This window comes from Equus asinus, chromosome 8, assembly GCF_041296235.1.
Source record: "Equus asinus isolate D_3611 breed Donkey chromosome 8, EquAss-T2T_v2, whole genome shotgun sequence".
Lineage (NCBI taxonomy): Eukaryota > Metazoa > Chordata > Mammalia > Perissodactyla > Equidae > Equus > Equus asinus.
In genome coordinates, this window is record NC_091797.1 from 77,360,732 (window position 1) to 77,377,637 (window position 16,906).

At 45.0% G+C, this 16,906-nt stretch overlaps 2 protein-coding genes across 4 annotated transcripts in view; one reads left to right on the plus strand and one right to left on the minus strand.

Moving 5' to 3' along the window:
* ATP2A2 (ATPase sarcoplasmic/endoplasmic reticulum Ca2+ transporting 2) overlaps window positions 1-2,377 on the plus strand; it is a 58,865-nt gene extending 56,488 nt beyond the window's left edge. For both annotated transcript variants that reach the window (XR_011505326.1, XM_044775900.2), the window contains exon 21: window positions 1,567-2,377. Coding sequence is in view for 1 of the 2 variants with exons in the window: in XM_044775900.2 (XP_044631835.1) it covers window positions 1,567-1,580 (14 nt within the window). In the remaining variant the exon portion in view is untranslated. The remainder of the gene's footprint in view (window positions 1-1,566) is intronic.
* The window catches only part of ANAPC7 (anaphase promoting complex subunit 7), a 52,886-nt gene that overhangs the window by 12,483 nt on the left and 23,497 nt on the right, over window positions 1-16,906 (minus strand). For both annotated transcript variants that reach the window (XR_006531630.2, XM_070516018.1), the window contains exon 11: window positions 3,567-3,636. Coding sequence is in view for 1 of the 2 variants with exons in the window: in XM_070516018.1 (XP_070372119.1) it covers window positions 3,582-3,636 (55 nt within the window). In the remaining variant the exon portion in view is untranslated. The remainder of the gene's footprint in view (window positions 1-3,566; window positions 3,637-16,906) is intronic.

Consider the following 16,906-nt stretch of genomic DNA (forward strand, 5'->3'; position numbering starts at 1 on the left):
CACACCAAAACAGGATGTCTAAACTTGTTAGGTGGTGTGCTATTCAGTGGCAACCAAACTAACCAAATAGTCAACTTTTCCTGACTCAGTTCTTTGATTTAGTGGCCTGTACAAAATAAGTGGAATGGTGTGGGCTACTATAGTAGGAGACATGCACAGCCCCAGATGGCCCCAGGCCGGCTGTTGCCTTGTCGTTTGTCATCTTCAGGCCCGTCCAGCCCACAAGAGGTGGTTTGGGCGCCCACTTCCCTCAGCCCAGACAGCTGGGAGTGAGGAAGACCCACTGCTGCCTCTAGCAGAGTCCCTTTGTCCACTCTGCCTCAGGCTCTGCCACCGAAAAACATGTCCGAATTGGCGCCGCCTCAGCATTCGTGCCACTGCGGGCACATCCCTGGCCTCGGGCCTCCATCATGCAGTGAGCGGCAGGGACCCAGCCCCATCCTCACCCAGCACCTGCAGGAGGGCACTGTCAGACTCTGCTTTTGCTGCCACCAGTAACAGGATGGGGCGGCGGCGTCCTCAGACCCACCATGCATGTGCTGTCAGGCAGCTGTCACCTGAAACTCACTCCAGGTTCTTTCCCGATGGGCAGGTGGGCCAAAGGCCCATCCCATCGGCATTCTGCTTTTTGCCGTCCCCCATGCCTCACCCAGTCTCTTGGACAGAGCTTGGTCTGGAGGGTGGCAGTCTCCCACCTCCCCTAACTGGGGTACCACTCCAGCAGCTCATCCTGCATCTGCACAGTGCGTCCTATTGGTAGAACCACATGAGCTCACAGGCACGCAAGGCAACTGCCAGCCTCTCCCTCACAAGCAGCTGCTACCACATTGCCCTCAAACTGGGGCCTCAGCCCCCTGAATGTCTGTGTGGTGGGCAGACCTCAGCAATAGCTGTGACCACAGGCATTAGCTCAGTGTCTGCCAAGCACCTGCCCACTGCCTGGAGCCAGAGCCTGCTGTGTCTGCAGTAGCCATGAGCTAAGTCAGCATCCAACACATTTTTAATTGAACCATCAAATTTTGTCAGAACCACCGCCCTGCAGTCAACAATGAGGGTAGTCTCCAGCCTTCTTTATTGAAAGGGAACGGTGAGAAGCAGCTGAGGTGCAGCAGTTCCCCTTCTAGGACTTGGCGGGGTTGCCCCTGCAGCCCAGAGGCTGATAGCCAGGGAAGGAAGCAGGGCGCTAGAGGCTTGGCGCTGATTGCTACACTACTCACTGCTGCTTCGTCTTCCTTACCCTCTGCACTGCTAACCAGGAACTTCTCTTGCCCATCTCACTTCTGTTACGCCAGAAGCAGGCCAGTGTCTGCCTGCTGGGATGCTCCTGTGAGCCAGGGGCAGCCTTTGCTCTGTAGCCGGACAACGAAGGGTCTGTGTTGCTGAGCCACTGCCCCCTGTGTGGGCAACTCCTCAGAGGCAGTTAATCAGAAATCCTGGTCTTAAAATCTTAAAAGATCAAACAACATTCCTTTTCATCTGTCACTATTAATCTTAGTCTTAAATAGTTATTCTGACATTTCCTCCCCATATTTCATAAAGCTGATTTCCTGTCTCTTTCCTTTTCAGCAATACTGGAGTAACCGCTTCCTAAACCATTTTGCAGAAATATAAGGGTGTTCGGTTGCGTGCATGTACGTTTTTAGCAACACATCTGCCAGCCCTCTGCATGATTGATGTTGGGGGAAACGAAAAGTAGAAAAAAGTCCCCAACTCATTGTGTGCTATGTGGAGGAGACGCGTATTACCAATGGGGTTTTTAGCTTTTAAATCAAAATAATAATTATAAATGTATAATTTAGCTTAATGAATCAGAAAGCCTCTCCAGAGAATTTTGGTTTCTTTGCTGCAAGAAGAATGAGGTTTTGAAACCTTATCCAAGAACTTAGAAGCCATCAGCCAAGGTTCCATATTTCTCTGTACAAAATGTCATAGTTTATATAAATGTACAATATTAAATTGTAATGCATGCCTTCAGTTGTAAGTAGCCAGACTTCTCTGTGGTGTCATTGAAACATGCTACTTTTTAATTGGCCCTGTACAGTTTGCTTATTTATAAATTTATTGAAAACACTACAGGTGTTAAATGGTTAAAATGTAGGCCTTCAGTTCATAACTTCAGTTATTTTTCTGAGTGTGCAAACAGCTATTTTGCACTGTATTAAATGTAACTTATTTAATGAAATCAGAAGCAGTAGACAGATGTTGGTGCAATACAAATATTGTGATGCATTTATCGTAATAAAATGCTAAACGTCAACTTATCACAACGCATGTTTGACTTTAGACTGTAAATAGACGTCAGTTGTTTATTTCTGTGCTGGTAACAAAAAGCATTGCACAGACATGGTTTCAGGTAAATAAATCTATTCTACGATAAGTCCAGTGTGTGTCTACTGTTGGGCGGGGGGGGGGGGGGGGGGGGCGGGGCGGGTGCTGTACACTGAGGGCCCCAGCCTGTGCCCTGAGCAGTGTGCCCCTCATATGGATTTAAAAAACAGGAAGTTGGGGCCAGCCCTGTGGCCTGCTGGTTGCATTTGTGCACTCTGCTTCGGTGGCCTAGGATTTGTGGGTTCGGATCCTGGGCGCAGACCTATACACCACTCATCAAGCCATGCTGTGGCGGCCTGCATGCAAAGTGGAGGAAGATTGACATGGATGTTAGCGCAGGGACAATCTTCCTCACCAAATAAATAAATGATTTTTTTTAAAAAAACAGAAGTTCTTGGACTTGACTTTCTGGGTAGGAGAGCAGGGTGGTAGAAGGTCTGCTGGTGTGACACAAGATCTATGAAATACTCCTTCCCTGGCTCCACTGTCCGCCCTCAAGCGTGAGGAAAGCTGAGTGTCATCAGTGGGTTTTTCAGAGGTAATTAAGATGATTAAAAAGTTGTCAGCACGGGGCTGGCCCCGTGGCCGAGTGGTTAAGTTCGCGCGCTCTGCTGCAGGCGGCCCAGTGTTTCGTTAGTTCGAATCCTGGGCGCGGACATGGCACTGCTCATCAGACCATGCTGAGGCAGCGTCCCACATGCCACAACTAGAAGAACCCACAACGAAGAATACACAACTATGTACCGGGGGGCTTTGGGGAGAAAAAGGAAAAAATAAAATCTTTAAAAAAAAAAAAAGTTGTCAGCAGTCTAGAGACTGCAGCAATGGAGAAATCCTTGTAATACTGTTCAGATGCAAAATGTAAAATTCTACATTCCTGTTGTTAATAGATACAGGAAAGAACTGAAGCAGGTACTGGAATCATTCACTTGATGGCTATTTAGTGCTCATCTGAGAGGGCTGGGTTTGGGGGGCAGTTCTCTGTTTTCTAAATTCAGAAAGATGGTTCTTTTATCAGAAAGAAGAAGCAGGGATGCAGTGATAGTTGGGTGATTCTGTAAGTTGATTATATAAGCCTCATAACAAATACAAGTCCTGTTGACTCTAGATATGGCAAAAATATTTGATAAAATTTAACATCCATCCTTGATTTAAAGAAAAAGACTTAGGGGAATTATGGATACTACAACATAATGAAAAATAAGGCAGAGCTATTGAAACACCAGAATTCCACTCACCGTCCACTCTGCCCACTAGTTAGCACTGTTCTGGAGGGTCGCTGCCATCAGACAAGAGAAGGGAGAATGCCTAGGAGTGAACAAAAAGCAGCAAGCAAGGGTCACGTTGGGTCAGTGGGAACATCTTGTTCTTAGGAGAGTTTAATCAGGGCAACTGATAACCTTGATGTGAATGATAAATAATGCCTGTATTAATGATACATGAAAATCCAACAGGCATTTTAATCAGACTGATTCTAACGAAGGAAGAATAGCAAGGAAGTAGACCAAACCTCTGGAACATAAAGCTGTAGTCGTTCAATGAACAATTTGAGAAAGGTGTTGCAGCTTAGTAGGTAAAAGTTGGGTTGTTCATTATGTCAGTGGTCATCTTGGGAAAAATATGGCTGTATCTCTTACACCCAATCATTTGCAAATGGATCAAAAGATTTGAAAAATTAAACTACCTTCCAAAAGAAAAATGGCTAAATGGTATAAACCATTAAATACAAAAAGATGTTCAAATGCACAAATTAAAATCACAATGAGCTACCATTTGTGCCTATCAACTGACCAAAAAAATGGGTCTTCTAATACCAAGGATGCAGAGAATGGGCCCTCCTTACATGGTAGAACAACTGGGTATCAGCTAACAAATTTACAGATGCTCTGAACAGACAAGCCAGCGGGTCCATTCCTAGATTTACCTTAGAAAATTCCTCACGTGTGCTGCAAGAGCTGTACCACGATGTTTATAAAAGAACAGCAGTGGAGAGCCAGCCCTATGACCTAGTGGTTAAAGTTCAGCACACTCCGCTTCAGTGACCTGGATTTGGTTGGGCGCAGAACTGCACCACTTGTCTGTCAGTAGCCATGCTGTGGCAGTGGCTCACATAGAAAAACCAAAAGGACTTAGAACTATACACAATTATGTACTGGAGCTTTGGTGGGCAGGGGGAGGTTAGCAGATGTTAGCTTAGGGCAAATCTTCCCCTCCAAAAACACAAACAAAGCATCGGAGGAGGCCAGCCCCGTGGCCGAGTGGTTAAGGTCGCACATTCCGCTTCAGCGGCCCAGGGTTTCACTGGTTTGGATCCTGGGTGCGGACATGGCACCACTCATCAGGCCATGCTGAGGCGGTGTCCCACATGCCATAACTAGAAGGACTTGCACCTAAAATATGCAACTATGTACTGGGGGGATTTGGGGAGAAAAAGTAGAAGGGAAAAAAGATTGCTAACAGTTGTTAGCTCAGGTGCCAATCTTTAAAAAGAAAAAAAGCATTGGAAACAATCTGAATGACCAACAGCAGCAAAAAAATGGATAAGTACATTTGAGGCATGTTCAAATCACAGCAGCAAGGAAAATTAATAAATTAGAACTGCAGGTATCAACAGAAATCCCCACACACACACAGTGAAAATAAGTGCAGTGTATATATCAAGTTCAAAATATGCAAAATAATACTACGTGACAGTCTCTAACCTGGCCCACGGGCCAGCGCCCGTCTGTGCTAAGGTAAGTGCACCAGAAGGTTAACACACAGCTTCCTTTGTGAGAAAGTGGCCCACACAAACACAGTTGGCTAACCAGTTACGAGGTGGATTTATGTTTGACTGCCAGCTCCTCACCTCTGCGTGGAGTAGTAGCAAACGGATCAGTAGCAGCTCGCAGAGACCAGCCACAGGGATGGGAAAGGGCGCGTTGGGTAGTGGTTGGCTCCAGGAGGGAGGAGGGGAGGGAAGAGGGAGGGCGGAGGGAGGGCGGGCAGGGCTTCGCCTCTCAGTAATGCTTGGGTGCTCTGCGTGCAGGTGTCCATTATGCCTGCTTGCATGTCTGAGATTCTTTTTTTAAGTAAACCATAAAAATAAAAGTACATGGAGAAAATATGGAAAACAAAAAGCCTTTCTAAGCATGACACAAAATCCTGGAAGAGTAGTGAATAACTGACTACATAAAAATGTAAAAATTTCATAGAATACCCCTTTCTAGAGTTAGGAAAATGGATTTGTGTTACACACGTAATGAAGAGTGACTTCCCTTCACGTGTAATTGGCAAAGATCAAAGTTTGACATTCATCTCTCCTTCACAGCTGGCATTAGGAACCAGGCACTCGTGCTGATGGTAAGAGTATAAAATAGCCAGTCTCTGGAAGGTAACTTGACGGTATCAGAGATTTTTTAACATCCATAGCCTTAGATCAAGCACTTCACTTTGGTGAAATCCTCCCACATGTTCCCCAAAACAAACGTAATCCTGCTGCACCGTTGTAGCAAAAGATTGGAAACAACCTGGATGCCCGTCAATAGGCAAGATGTTGACTAAACTAAGAACGTTCACGCCATGGAGTATTACACAGCCATTCAACACCACAAAGCAGATCTGTGCAAACTAGCAAGGGATGGTGTCAATATATGTTGTCTGCCCAGTGGAATATTCAAATACAGGGCAGTCTGTATAATATTCTACCACACATTTTAAAAAACAGGAGGAAGTTATGGAAAGTTCCAGGTAGTTGCTGCAGATAGTTGCTGAAGACACTGTGATATAGATGGCACGTGGTGGGAGCCAGTTTTCTTACTATTGGCATGAGAGGTTACAGATAAGCCAGGGGAGAAGGCTAGAACGATCCACGTGGTAATGAATTACAGTTGGAGACACCAGGATGAACGCATATTTGGCTTCATACCGATACAGATGATTCTGTAGAGAAATATTTATGGTTATGTGTATTTCCTTGCACCGTCAGCTGGGAGGGCCTAGAAGCAGGAACACTCCTAGCAATGAGCACACTTAGCTCCCAGTTTTAGGTTTCTAATACCATTTCCCAATAAAAGGAATCAAGTCTCCTTGGAGAAATGGCTGAGTCTCCATTGACGATGGCTGATTCTAGGGCTGGGGCATAAAATGTACAACACATGCCTGGAGAACACTGTAGTGCCAGAAGGTAAAGAAGTACTGAAAAACACAAATGGGCCAACCCTGTGGCCTAGTGGTTAAGTTCAGCATGATCATCTCCGGCAACCCAGGTTTGGTTCCCAGGCACAGACCCACACCATTTGTTGGTAGCCATGCTGTGGTGGCAACCCACATACAGAACAGAGGAAGATTGGCAACAGAGGTTAGCTCGGGGCAAATCTTCCTCAGCAAAAGAAATAATAATAAAACAAAATAAATTTTAAAAAATAATGTTAAAAGATAGGGTTATGTCAAAGGGACACAGAAGCCAACTGAAAAAGCTCTGAATGGCCAAAGCTGGAACAATTTGAGCAACAGAATAAAGTAGTATTGGATCATAATCCACCGTATAACATAAATATCCATGAGTCTATACTGATATAAATAAGGGGGAGAGACTAGAATTTCCCCATGCAGAAGAATTCCAAGTAATTTCTGTAGATCCTCTGCCCTCAAGGAAGTGAAGCATTACTCCCGTTCCTTAGGTGTGAGCTGCACAGAGTGATTTCTTTCCAAAGAGTACATGCAGTGTGGACGTGGGTAAAAATAACCCCCACTGGAGAAACCTGCCAAGACACTACCTCAGTCAAGTGACGTCATCTTGAGATGATGTACCTTTGACATGAAGTGATGAGAATGGCATTTTACCTGTGGTCTTCTTCCCAAAAGCACATAACCTCTGTCTAATCAAAAAGAAAACATCTGACCAATCCCAAAAGGTTCTGCAAAATACCTGACCAGTAAAAACTGTTAAGGTCATCAAAAACAAGGAAAGTCCAAAACTGTCAAAGCCAAGAGGAGCCTAAAGACACGAAATGACCAAACATAATACGGTGTCCTGGATAGGATCCTGGAACAGAAAGAGGCAAAAACTAAGGAAATCCAGGGCTGGCCTGGTTAAGTGCACACGCTCCGCTTCAGCAGCCCAGGGTTGGCTGGTTCAGATCCCGGGTGCGGACATGGCACCGCTTGGCAAGCCATGCTGTGGTAGGCGTCCCATATATAAAGCAGAGGAAGATGGGCACGGACGTTAGCTTAGGGCCAGTCTTCCTCAGCAAAAAGAGGAGGATTGGCAGCAGTTAGCTCAGGGCTAATCTTCCAAAAAAAAAAAAAAAAAAAAACCTAACGAAGTCCAAATAAACTATGGATGTTAGTTAATAATAATGTATAAATCTTGGCCCATAATACTGTGTAAGTATCGTGACAGATGTACCATATTGTTGTAAAATATCAATAACAGGAGAAACTGGGTCTCGGGTATGTGGGAACCTTCTGTACTATCTGCTCAGTTTTTCATAAGTCTAAAAATATTCTAAAATAAAAACTTTATTTTAAAATGCTGAGATAAACATTTTTTATTGCTTTTTCTCCCCAAATCCCCCCAGTACATAGTTGTATATTTTAGTTGTGGGTCCTTCTAGTTGTGGCATGTGGGATGCTTCCTCAGCATGGCTTGATGAGTGGTGCCATGTCTACGCCCAGGATTCGAACCAGCGAAACCCTGGGCCGCCAAAGTGGAGTGCGAGAACTTGGCCATGGGGCCGGCCCTGAGATAAATATTTTTTGAAATCTTCATAGAAGAATCAAAGAACTACAAGTTAGTACAGAATCTCCAGGCCAAAATCTAAGAGAGAGAATCAGAGCATCCACAGTCACTTTTCCCCCGTGGCATCTACCTATCCACATAAACTAAGCTGTGAAACAAGTGAGGGTTTGAGGGCTCACAGAGCGAAAAGGCACAGTCAAAATCCAGGGCCCAGCAGAAGTGGGAAGTCTCAGAGGACATTGAGCTGTGACCCCGGAGGACCAACACCTCAGTGTGAGGGTGAACCAGAAGGGAACCCGCCCTTTCCCAAAACTCAAATGACACTGAGCAGCGTTGCCTCGGTGCCGAGCAGAACCAGAAGAACGTGCACACCCTAGAGAGAGTGTCGACACGGGCTCTCAGGATCTGCAGCCCCAGCCACATCCTGGGGGTGGCCTGTGGAAGCTCGAGGCACGAACTGAAAGTCACCGGCAGTACCCCTGAGCACCAGGCAGAAATAAATGTACATCCTCTCCAGAGGGAGGCACCTTCATTTCATGTCTTGGGAGATCTACACAATTATTTCTCAAAGCAGCACCCAGTAAAAGATAACCAAGTACACAAAAAAACAGGGAACCATGAGTGAGAGCCAGCAAAATTAAACATTACAAACTCATCCAGATTTCACATATTGAAAGCAGGGTCATGTGTCACTTGACCAGTGTACGTCCTGAGAAATGCATTCTCAGGTGACTTCATCGTTGTGTGAGCATCAGAGAGTGCACTTACACAAACCTAGATGGTAGCACCTACCTACACACCTAGGCTGTGTGGTACTAATCTTAGGGGTCCACTGTTGTATATGCAGTCTGTCATTGACTGAAATGTCGTTATGCAGTCCATGATTATGTAAGATACAGATCATAAAACATCCATGCTCGCTTTGTTTAAAGAAAAATAGACATGCTTGAAAATCTGCAGGAGACAAGAAATGATAAAAAGTGAACATAGCAGCTATGAAAATTAAATGGAATCCTAGAACCGAAAAGTACAATCACCAAAATTAAAAACTTGATGGCTGGATGGGTGTAGCACCACAGTGGACACAGCAGAATAAGGAAGTGGAGGACAGATGAGAAGATATTATCCAGAATGCAGTGGAGACAGGAAAAGAAAGTTAGAAAATATGGAAGAAAGGTTGAAAAACCTGGAAGATAAACTGAGAAAGGTGACAAAGTCAAACATACATTTTATCATAGTTTCAGAAGACAAGTATGAGAGGGGTTTTATTTGAAGAGATAATGGCTGAGAATTCTCTAGAACTGATTAAAGACAGCAATCCACAGATGCAAGAATCCCAACAAGGGGCCAGCCAGGAGGCTCAGCAGTTAAGTTCACACGTTCCGCTTCTCAGTGGCCCAGAGTTTGCCGGTTCGGATCCTGGGTGCGGGCATGGCACCGCTTGGCAAAAGCCATGCTGTGGTGGGTGTCCTACGTATAAAGTAGAGGAAGACGGGCACAGATGATAGCTCAGGGCCAGTCTTCCTCAGCAAACAGAGGAGGATTGGCAGTAGTTAACTCAGGGCTAATCTTCTTCTTCTTCAAAAAAAAAGGAATCCCAATAAATCCCAAACAGGATAAATAAAAAGATATCCAGCCCCAGACCTAGTATAGTGAGGTGCAGAAAAGCAAAGAGAAAAATCTTAAAAGCAGCAATGGAAAAAAAAAAAAAGGCACTACCTGTAAGGGAGTAACAGACCCCTGCTGACTTCACAATAGTCAGTGGAGGCCAGAAAAACAGGAGAATGACAGCTTCATGTGCTGCAAGAAATCACTGGCAACCTAGAATTCTAAACCTGGAGAAAATATGCAGTATTTAAAGAATCAAGGTAAAATAAAGACATTTTCAGACAAACAAAAACTGAGAGTTCTTCCCCAGCAGACTCAAGCTCCGGGAAGTTCTAGATGGGGACAAGGTAAACAGTCTGAGTGATCTGCAGGAGCTGGGCCAGGAGCCCGGCTGCTTCAGACGTAAATATACGGGGAAGGATGTTGCTATTGTAGGGTGACCACCAAAAGACAGAAATGGAGGCAAGACTAACAAATCAACAGAAGGAAAAAATGAAGGAAACCTGAAAAGAACTAATAGGAAGGATAATAGAAGATAATAGTCAACCCCAAATATAACCAATAATACCATTATGAGAGTTCACTAAGCATGTGATTCCTGTTGCTCTCTGTCTGAAAGAGCGATTTCAGCACGACCCAGGTGTTCCTGTTTTGAACTGTGATTCCTGCAGCCGGAAGAGACAAAGACGGCCAGGAGGCAGCCAGCAGTGCTTCGGAGGCTGACATTGGTTACTTTTCCATCAGAGTTAGTGGAAATTATAAAACATATTTTGTAAGTTCTACTCAAAATGCCTTGTTTCAGGACTAAAAATGTACAGTTTAATGTTTATATCTCTGAAATTTATAAATCACAAACTGTTAAGAAACAGATTTCAATGAAAACTGAGAGTTTACTTTTTAAAGAAACTCTGCTGATGAACTACGCAACTACAAAAAGGGGGGTGGTATATACACACAAACTTATGCAATTTCAAATTATTTCCGGAAAAATACACAATCTAGTAATTATGCTTGCTTTTGGGGAGGAAACTGGAAGAAGAAAGGCAGGATGGGGAAATTTCACCATATGCCCTTTTGAAAATTGTGAATCTAACTTAAATAATATATTAGACCATCTGATACTAACAATTTTATGGAAGTACAAGGAGCTAAGAATAGTCAAAACAGTGCTAAGAAAGGATAAGGTCAAGGGGTCTTGCTCTTCCAAACATGAGTAACTTTTATAAAGCTATAGTAATCAAGAGTGCAGCCATGGGTGCTGGGATAGAAAAACCGACCAATGGTGCAGGAGAGAGAGCTCAGAAACAGAGGTGTTCTACAAACACCTGATTTTTGACCCAGATGGCATTACAGATCAGTGGGCAAAGCAAGTAATTTTTCAATGACTGGTGGTTTAGTATGTTTAAACATAAATTAAAAAATCAGGTGTCATGGTGGTTAAGTTTGGCGTGCTCCACTTCAGCACCCTGGGGTTCGCAGGTTTGGATCCCAGGCGCAGACCTACACCACTCAACAAAGCCTTGCTGTAGGGGCGTCCCACATGCAACATAGAGGAACATGGGCACAGATGTTAGCTCAGGGCCAATCTTCCTCACACACACACACAAATCAATAAAACGGGATCCCTACCTCATACCATACAATATAGGAGAATATATTTTTGACCTTGGGATGGGGAAGGATTTTTTTGTTTTTTTTAGAGGAAGATTAGCCCTGAGCTAGCATCCACTGCCAATCCTCCTCTTTTTGCTGAGGAAGACTGGCCTTGAGCTAACATCCATGCCCATCTTCCTCTACTTTATATGTGGGACGCCTGCCACAGCATGGCTTGCCAAGCGGTGCCATGTCCGCACCTGGGATCCTAACTCATGAACCCTGGGCCGCTGAAGTGAAACATGTGCATTTAACCACTGCACCACCAGGCCATCCCCAAGGGAAGGATTTTTTAAGAATTAGAAAATACAACCATAAAGAAAAAGAGTGGTGGGGCCGGCCTGGTGGCGCAGTGGTTAAGTTCGCACATTCCACTTCAGTGGCCTGGGGTTCGCCGGTTCAGGTCCCGGGTGCGGACCTATGCACTGCTTGTCAAGCCATGCTGTAGCAGGTGTCCCACATATGAAACAGAGGAAGATGGTCATGGATGTTAGCTCAGGGCCAGTCTTCCTCAGCTAAAGAGGAGGATTGGTGGCAGATGTTAGCTCAGAGCTAATCTTCCTCAAAAAAAAAATAAAGAAGAAGAGGGGCCTGGCCCCGTGGCCGAGTGGTTAAGTTCGCACGCTCCGCGGCAGGTGGCCCAGTGTTTCGTTGGTTCGAATCCTGGGCGTGGACATGGCACTGCTCATCAAACCATGCTGAGGCAGCGTCCCACGTGCCAAAACTAGAAGGACCCACAACAAAGAATATACAGCTATGTACTGGGGGGCTTTGGGGAGAAAAAGGAAAACAAAGACAAAAAAATCTAAAGTAAACTAAAAAAAAAACGAAGAAAGAAAAAGATTAAATTCAACTACATTAAAATCTGCTAATGCAAAGATTAACAGATCTGCTAACCAGAAGAGAATGAAAAGGCAAGCCATAACCTGGAAGAATATACTTGCAAGTCATATTCTGAATTGTATCTAGAATACATAAAGAACTTCTGTGAATTAATAAGAAAAAAGATAACAAAAGTGGGCAAAAAGAGGAAATTCACAGAAGACGAAGCACAAACAGTTCCTAAACATGAAATGATGTTCAATCTTGTTATAAAACAGAAAAATGTGCATTATAATCACTACTTCATCTCATAGCCACTGTGTTGGAGAAAATTAAGGTTTGATAATATCAATGCCGTGAGGCAGTGGATGAAGGACCGTGGGCATACATGTAAATGTGCACAACTTCTTTGGAAAACAGTTTGGCAATATCTGGTAAAACTGAACCTGCACAAACCCTACACACTCAGCAGTTCCACCTCTGGGGATAATCCTACAGAAATGTGTGCTCATGCACACCACACGACACAAAAATACGTATAGCAGCGCTGTTTGAAAGAAAAAACTGAAAACAACTAAAATGTCCATCCATGGCAGAGTTAATAAGATGGGAGCACTACATCCATGCAGGTGAACGTTACAGAGCAATGAAAAATGAATGAGGTAGCCTACAAAGTCACTGAGCAGTCCTCCCTCAAAACCATCAAGGTCATCAAAAACCAGGAAAGTCTGAGAAACTCACAGCCAAGAGGAGCCTAAGGAGACATGACGAGTTAACGTAATATGTGTCCTGGGTGGGATCCTGGGACAGAAAAAGGACATTAGGTAACAACTAAGGAAATGTGAATAAACTAGGGACTTCTGTTGATAATAATGTATCACTATTGCTTCATTAATTGTAATAAATGCACCATACTAATGTAAGATGTCAAAAATAGGAGAAACTGTGTGCAGGGTATATGGGAACTCTCTGTACTATCTACTCAATTTTTCTGTAAATCTAAAACTATTCTAGAAATAACATCCATTAATAAAAATGAATAAGTTATAGCACATTAATATGGATCAACTTTTAAAATAATGTTAAGCAAAAGATATCATGGAAAAATACAGACAACACGACTCCGTTTACATTAAGTTCAAGAACAAGCAAATAAATGTGTTGTTTAGGACAAAAACATGGTAAAACTAAAAATAAAAGAAGAATAACAGTATTATTTTACAGGTGAGAAAAACGAGCTCACCATCTGCCCACAGTTCACAGAACTTCCAAGGTCAGAGAATGAAGGACGCATACAAACAAAACTCAGAACAGCGGCTCCCTCTGGGGGCAGGGCGGGGGGCAAGAGGGAGGGAGTGGGCGTGATCAGGTTTGCGCACACAGGGGCTTCTGGGATTGTGGAAATATTCTATTTCTTGTCCTGGGTGGAGTGTACATGTGTGTTTTATGTGGTTCTTTAAACACTACGTGTGTTTTCATATACTTCTATATGTATGCTATATTTCACAAATTTTACATTCTTATTAGAAAATAGAAGAAATCCCTGTCCGGCCTTTGGGCAGTTTCTGGGCCCTGGCGCACTGGCAGAATTATTCTGTGCAGGAGGCTGCTATCCCGGACCTCCTTAGGGCTCTCCACCCGGCCTTGACCTCCGAGGTGGCTCCCGCCAGCCTCCTCTGAGCTAACAGAAGCTGCTCTCTTGGTCGAAAGCTGGCTTGACCACCACTCCATAGGGGTCATCTCTGTCCCTTCACGTCACACACTGTCAGGCTGAGCAAAGTAGCAGCATGGGAGTGAGAAGCAGCCTGGGCCCGCAGGGGTGATGGGGGTCAACTTGTTTCAGCCCGCCAAGGATGGAGCTTCAGTCTGGGTACCACTGAGGTCATGGGTGAAAGATGACCCAAAAATTAAAAAATAATTTCCCTGAGCCAGAGACCCATGCAGGACTAGAGGTGCCTCTGAGGGAGGCTCAGGGCAAATCTGTTGATCCAGTGCCAAAGGGGGCCCAGTCTGAGGACCACAGGGCAAGGCTCACGTCCACAGGGCCACTGACCCCAAAAGGATCAAGGTGTAGCCCTGGGAAGCCACTCCCCTCCTACACGTCCCACCCCAGGGCTTGAGTGCTGATATCCCTGCCACAAGGCCCCCCACAACCAACAACAGGGAGAGGGGACGTGACTCTCTGAGCTCTCTTCCAAAGGAACATGGAAGCACAGGGAGGCTAAGAGAGCTGCCCATGGCCACACAGCCAGTGACAGGCCATCGACCTGAGGCTTCCACCTGTAGTGGAGAGAGTCCTTCCCTGCAAGACGCTCAGCCCTTCTAGTGAGGACAGTGGGATTCCTCCAAGGGGGCCCCGAAGGAAAGATGGGAACTCGGAGACGACACAAGCAGTCAGCAACCACCTCCCACACACAATATGCCTCGTCAAGTACAGCCTCCCTCAGCCCAGGAAACTCCCCAATCCAGAGCCACCAAGGGCTAACCTACAGGGGAAAAGTTCCCAAATCCCCAAGGCATGAGAAAGCAAAAGCAGAGGCCTCGGCGGACCTCACCAGAGTCCACCACAAGCTCCCAATTCCAGTGACGGGAAGTGAGGTGGGAGTTTCAGCGACTGGGGAGCTCCTGGTTCATCCCTAACCTGAAGCCAATGGTTGGACTCCCTGAGTAGATAAGGGCAGCTGGGGGAGGCGGCACGGCTGGCCTGGGCTTACAGATTCACTGTACAGAGGGAGGACCAGCCCCCTTGAAAGTTCCAAAAAAGATCATTATACCCTTTCGCTCTGAAATCTGCGTCGTGGGAATTTACCCAAAGATGGAAAAAGTGTGAGCACAGAGTGTTGTTTATGAAGAGACAGACACTGGAAGATTTCCAAGTGGCCAGTGGGAGCTACGTCGTGATGGTGCTGCCCTTGCCAGAAGGCCTGGCAGCCTCTAAATCCTGCAAGGCTGAGGACCACAGAGGAATGGCGAAGTGCGCTTAGGGAGGCCTGTTTCCTCTTTAACAGACTATAAAATTGTGTAGACATCACAATTGAAAACATACTAAAGCTCCAGGGCTAGAATCCCAGACAGACAAAAACAGCCATCAGACTCACCATCAGACTCAGTTTGCTCTGAAATGGGGCTAATTCCACCCATGCCTCAGGGGTGTGAGGCTAAGATGTGATAACATGTGCATAGGGCTTGCCTCATGGCCCGGCCACATGAATGCTCAAGAAATAGCAGTTCAAGCAACTCAAAATGATGGAATATTTCTCATATCTAAGGCTGGTAAAAAACAAAAACACTTAAAAAAAAAACACAAAAAAAAACACTTGATGACAGCAGCATCAGTGAGGGCGCAGGAAATAAGCGCTCTCACCCATTGTTGGGGAGCAACCTGACAGCATCCCTTCAGAGCCTGAAATGCACATACTGAGACCCAGACGTTTCACTACCAGCAACTCAACCTCTGCCTGTCTTTGGAATATTATGCCAAAATATGTTCATGACAGTGCAGACTGTAATAATTATATACGCCACTGGAAACAACTGTCCACCAATAGCAGAAGGGTTACAGAAACCGTTCCATCCATAGAATGGGATTCTGAGGAAGTGTCGAGACAGAGGAGGAGGAGGGGTAAGTTGACACTGCTGACAGGACTCTAAGTGTGACAGCGTGACCACTTTAGTCTAACTTACAGATCCGTACCATTAGGTACAAGCTCAAAACTGCTTTTCCAAACGTGGTACCAGAAACAATTTATTTTGCAGAGAAACACTGGGATTCAGTAGAGATTGGGAAATACATGTATTTTTAATTTTACACCTTTCTTTCCTTGATTTTTTCCCACCATGTACGTCTATATAACACATATGTATGACAAATGCATGTGCTAGTGGGGTTAACTGGATGCCAGGGTTATGGGCCATTTCTTTACTGTTTATACATATATAACAAATTCGCCATCTTAACCATTTTTAAGTGTACAGTTCGGTGGCATTAAGTACACTCACACTGTTGCGCATCCATCACCACTATCCATCTCCAGAACTTTCTCAATATTCCCAATGGAAACCTGTCCCCATTAAACCCTAATTCCCCATGCCCCTCCCTCCAGCCCCTGGTGCCCCCATTCCACTTTTGTCTCTAGGAATTTGACTACTCCAGGTACCTCATCTAAGTGGATTCATACAGTATTTGTGCTTTGTGACTGGCTTATCTCACTCAGCATATGTTCTCAAGATTCATCCACGTTGTAGCAAGTGACAGGACTTTCGTCCTTTTTAAGGGTGAATACTATTCCATTGTAAGCACACACATTTTGTTTATCCATTCATCCAAGGATGGACACTCGGGTTGTTTCCACCTTTTGGCTATCGTGAATAATGCTGCTGTGAACATGGATGTGCAAATATTTGTTTGAGACCCTGCTTCAATTCTTCTGGATATGTACCCAGAAGTGGAATTCCTGGATGATACGGTAATTATTTAAATTTCTGAAGACCTTCTAGGCTGTTTCCACAGCGGCCATGTCACTGTACATTCCCGCCAGCAGTGCATCAGGGTACTCTGCTATTTTTAAACTATTTTAATGGCTGCTAAGGAGACCCACATGGGGGCTTCTGGCTTATTCCTGGTGTGGCTGGCACCGTTTGGTTTGTGAAATCAGTGACATGTGCTGTGCTGCCAACAACTGACATCTTCCACAGCAATCTGGGAAAACCTCACACACCATGGTGTGGCCTGGGCTGGTGGTGGCCCAGGTGCAGCTGGGACAGGTCGGAAGC